At 43.7% G+C, this 5,255-nt stretch overlaps 1 protein-coding gene across 1 annotated transcript; it reads left to right on the top strand.

Annotated features, from left to right (window-relative positions):
* Window positions 1-2,907: 2,907 nt before the first annotated feature.
* foxa2 (forkhead box A2) lies at window positions 2,908-5,026 on the top strand. Its single transcript, XM_068751969.1, has 2 exons — window positions 2,908-2,979; window positions 3,600-5,026. The coding sequence occupies exons 1-2, from the start codon at window positions 2,908-2,910 to the stop codon at window positions 4,773-4,775; spliced, it is 1,248 nt and encodes a 415-aa protein (XP_068608070.1). The 3' UTR covers window positions 4,776-5,026.
* The last annotated feature ends 229 nt before the right edge of the window (window positions 5,027-5,255 follow it).

The following is a 5,255-nucleotide window of genomic DNA, read 5'->3' as shown; positions in this document are numbered from 1 at the left end:
TAAAAACAGCTGATTAAGGTTTAAACCTTTTTTAAATACAGTATGATTAATAAAACAAAACAGAAACTGATGGTTACATGGCCTGCATGTCATAATTGAAACAGCTTTTGCATAATAGATTATATGATTCTTAGTAAGATTTTACTGCATAACCCAATAGAAGAGGCTCTGGAATTAATTATGCAGACAATAAAATAATCTTCCCTATATTCCCTAAAACAAAAGGATAAGAAATTAGACTTTTAAAATCATTACCGGTAAATGTTGGAAAAAGAAGTGGATATTGTTCTATTTTAGAATTCTTAGGAAGTAAAGATATGCTGCTGAAATTTTAAGATGATTATTTGCTATTCATGTTATAATTGCCGTTTGATATATCTATTTTAAACATCTATTTTATTTGGCATAAAGCATGCATATTGAACCATTAGACTTGGAGCAAATGTCAGAGAGAACCTGCTTACATTTTTTTTAATGATGAAGGAGGCAGGTTGCAGGTCTTTGCAATGTGAGCTGGGACCCATCCTCCATATCGCTGAATTAAATCACCCCATTTGTAAAACAAATGAATGAAATTATTGTGTTGGAGCGACGCCTCCCTTCACATGGAACTCTAGTTTTAGTTCACATATCACTTAACGGATAAAAAAAAACGAACAGCAGTACAAGGTTCGTCGACAGAGCAACCACGTGAGGCCCACTTTTTTTGTTTTTGACTAAATCCAAAATGTGACCTTCACCCACGTCAGACAACGGTTGATGATTAACTATGGAATATAGCAACATTTCATTCAGGAACACAGTGTCATGCAGGTCAAGGACCATTTCGAAATAGTCCAAATGTCTGTCATTTTTGAAACGACTGTGAAGCACTAATGTCCAGGAAGAGAAGAGATCTTCATGACAGCTTTTAAACAAGTGCCCTCATTTTTTTTTGGACCTGGAGAGCCTAATCTTAACAAGTGACACTGATTTTAAGGTTTTATTTCCAAATAAGAACATATATTTGTTATCCATGTAGACCAGGCGCGTCCCCACGGCACACTTTTCACCAGCTAAATGTTGGATTGCTATTCGTCCTAACGGTTTTATTATTATGCGCATATTGTGGTTTTAAATATTTAAACTTGATAGCCTGAACACTTAATGTGTTGACCGAGTCAAGCAGAGAAACAAGCGCGGATTTGACCATCTCCACCTCTCTGCCGTCAAATCCCCAATCCTCAAACACACAGAGCTTTTTTTTTTTCCCCCGTCATGATCTCATTTCCAAAGTTAAGCAGACTCTGTTAGTCCCTCGTCAACACGACGGGTTTACTCGCCTTTACTAATGGCTCTCTACACTGATAGTTATGCTCCTGCGTAAATATGGAGTCAAATAGATGTACCACTGCTGACGCGTGGCTGGCACCGGACTGCAGCCTCACCTTGATGTTTGTGTCACACAAATACCGTCCAGACCGGGCCCGCGGGCCCTGACGCAGCCTTGTCCGTATCCCGCTGTGGATGCACTTCTGCTGCGTAAAGGGCGTCACAAAAACATTAAGACGCAGAATTCATTTTCCTAGAGTGGCAGCATCATGATTTAGGTGCCAATAGAAATGCAAGTGATGTTTCGGGGGTTTTATTGTCAATGTGCGGCAATTATTTTTCTTATAGTTACTTTAAAAAAGGGTAATTTATGCTTAGACAAATTACGTAGTTTCTAAATAATTCCAGTCGTCTCATTTGAACAACCAGGGGATGCATTTTGTGCCACAAACGGCACAGCCAGTTGGAGACATTAACCGAGAGAGGGCGCTCTGAAGCTATGCCTGGCGTCTTCAACGCGAATTAAAATATTTGGAAACAAACAATTCAGTTATCCGGGTTAGTAAAGTGGGATGAAATGTCTGTATTTGATAAATATTGGATAACGAAATGATCTAGAAATATTTACACCCTAAAATAGACAAACCTGATGAATAAAAAAATAAATAAAGATTACAATTAGATGATAATTGTTGATAGCTGCAGGGACAAACTCGTAAAATGTGCTTTCATTTCAACATCATTCCATGTTATCAGAGTAATTGACATCGTTTGAATGGTCCCCATCAGTCCTGCAGTGCGCCACACTCTTGGGTTCACGCAGGGCCTAATAAATAAACAAATAAAGAACACAATAGTATGCATCCCGGGGTGACCCACAGTTTAAAACGTCTATACAACAAAAAAGTGGCAGAATGCTGTAACATAATTATTCATGGATTGAAACCATTTGCGTAAAAATGTTGAAATAAGAAGATTTCTATATTCTATTAGTATTCAAAAACCCTTCCGTGTTCTTTGGTGCTGCTGGTGCATGCCGCGCATGCAGTAATACAATTGTATTATAATTTTGGCTCTGCTGAAGTAGAATAAGAACACTGGAGGTTGTGCGTAATGAAAAGCACGCTGCGTAAACACGCCAAACTGTCCTTTAGTCCCACCATTTTCCCACCGAAAATACAATAAGATTAGTTTATAATGACACTTTTGATCAGAAACTGTTCTCCGTTCTTTTCAGTCGGCGCAGGTGTACGGTGGGGGTGGGGGTTTGGGGGGGGGGGGGGGGGGGCTGAGGAGTCTCACGCATAGGTGCGAGGAGATTATTCAAATAGGGCCCAAGGCGTAGAAGTAGGGATTGGAGGCTTGCCTAGCGCAGAGCTATATCACAGCGTTAACAGGCAGCACGGAGCGTCACTTCAACTCCAGTCACTGACAGACGCAGCTCACGGCTGGCTCCATAAGACGCGTACGCGCCAGTCCTTGACGGCGGGACGCACCGACGACCGAACTACACTCAGTGGTCCCCCCCCAGTCACCTGCTATTTAGAGACACTTTGGGCTTTTCCTCTGCTGGGAGACGCTTTGTGAAAGTCCTCCATGATGCTTGGAGCAGTTAAAATGGAAGGACACGAGCACACCGACTGGAGCACCTACTACGGAGAGCCCGAGGTGGGTACCTTAAATATATATATTTTTCCACCTTCTAAAGCCGATCCCATTTTATACAATTCAATATTAGCCCTGAGATAATATTAACTTTGTGATCAAATATTGACTTGAGGCGCCTCCAAATCCTCTCCCCCCCCCCCATCTTTACGCAGCGCGCACTATCCTTGACATGTGGAGAGGGAAACTTTTCACTGCAGGGATAATAATTTCATAATACTATCTTTACTAAATCAGATCATTTTGCAATGTTTTAATAAACACGATAATTAATTATGATGCGATTGATCCAAATATTCGTGCTGCGTTTGAGGCAGCAAATAATCATTTAGGGTTTTACTATTTATTTTAGACATTGTGTATTATTGGGGGCTTGTTTAACTTTATTCTCTGGACACATCAGAGGAATAAAACGGACGATTTAAACGCTGTTTTGAATGAAAGCCGGAATTAAAGCCATTTTATGATTCTCAGCTTCTCCGCGCCAGCGACGCATATAAATTATTTTAATCTCATTTTAAATAAAAGCAATGATTCTGATGGCTCGGGAATAATCCCTGTGTTTGGTGATTGCTGTGATGCTTGTTCCAGATGAAACTGACCATTGCCCCCCCCCCCCACAGTGTTACACGTCTGTTGGCAACATGAATCCGGGCCTGGGAATGAACTCTATGAATACCTACATGAGCATGTCCGGCATGAACACCGCTGCCAACATGACGGCAAACTCCATGAACATGTCGTACGTCAACACGGGCATGAGCCCCTCCATGACCGGCATGTCACCAGGCACCGGAGCCATGAACGGCATGGGCGCAGGCATGACGGCCATGAGCGCAGCCCTGAGCCCCAACATGAGTCCCATGACCGCGCAGCCCGCATCCATGAACGCGCTGACGTCCTACACCAACATGAACGCCATGAGCCCCATTTACGGACAGTCCAACATCAACAGGTCCAGAGACCCTAAGACCTACCGCCGGAGCTACACGCACGCCAAACCCCCGTATTCCTACATTTCCCTCATCACCATGGCCATCCAGCAGTCTCCCAGCAAGATGCTGACCCTGGCCGAGATCTACCAGTGGATAATGGACCTCTTCCCTTTTTACCGACAGAACCAACAGCGCTGGCAGAACTCCATCCGCCACTCTCTGTCGTTCAATGACTGCTTCCTCAAGGTGCCCAGGTCGCCGGATAAACCGGGGAAAGGCTCGTTTTGGACTCTCCACCCCGACTCCGGGAACATGTTTGAGAACGGCTGCTACCTGAGGAGGCAGAAGCGCTTCAAGTGCGATAAGAAGAATATGGGGAAGGATGGCGGTCGCAAAGCGGGAGACGGCGGCTCCTCCAACAGCAGCTCGGAGAGCTGCAACGGCAACGAGTCCCCGCACTCCAACTCTTCTTCCAGCGAGCACAAAAGATCCCTGTCGGACATGAAGACGAGCCAGGCCCTGAGCCCGGAGCACGCCGCCGCCTCCCCGGTGTCGCAGGGGCAGCACCTGATGTCTCAGCATCACTCCGTCCTTGCGCACGAAGCGCACCTGAAGCCGGAGCACCACTACTCCTTCAACCACCCCTTCTCCATAAATAATCTCATGTCCTCGGAGCAGCAGCACCACAAAATGGACCTAAAGACTTACGAGCAGGTGATGCATTATTCCGGCTACGGCTCCCCTATGGCCGGAGCGCTTTCCATGGGCTCCATGGCGGGGAAACCCGGTCTGGATTCTTCATCCATGCCTGACACAACTTACTACCAAGGCGTCTATTCCAGGCCGATCATGAACTCATCATAAATCCCACCACCTCTCTAAACGATGTGGACTTTCTCCGCCTTCAATTTGTACATTTGTAAAAAAAAAAAAAAAAAAGAAAAAGAAAAAAGAAAAAAGATAGAGTTTGTGTACAATATATGTATTTCAGATATTTTTGACGTTTCCCACCGTTTTAGATGTTGAGATTGTTAGTTGCCTAATTATTTTGAGAGAAGATGTTGACAATAATGATAAAATTAATGAGAATGTGACGAAATCTGTTCAGAAGTCGACTTCAGGAATGCCCCCCCCCCCCAAAGACAAACAACAACTTCCTGTAAAATAGCTTCCATTTGCATCACTGTCTGGATTCCTATGAATTGAAATGCCTCACAGGATTCTCTTTAATCATTTGTGTAATTCCTATTTATGGCTTGTATATGTGCATTCTTGTAGTGACAAGAACAGAATCTATATTAAAGTGTTATTGGTTTTGCTTTCTGAAACGATGGTGTTTTTATT

This window comes from Brachionichthys hirsutus, chromosome 18, assembly GCF_040956055.1.
Source record: "Brachionichthys hirsutus isolate HB-005 chromosome 18, CSIRO-AGI_Bhir_v1, whole genome shotgun sequence".
Lineage (NCBI taxonomy): Eukaryota > Metazoa > Chordata > Actinopteri > Lophiiformes > Brachionichthyidae > Brachionichthys > Brachionichthys hirsutus.
The sequence above is the reverse complement of the archived record's forward strand: the minus strand, read 5'-3'. Positions and strand labels throughout refer to the sequence as shown.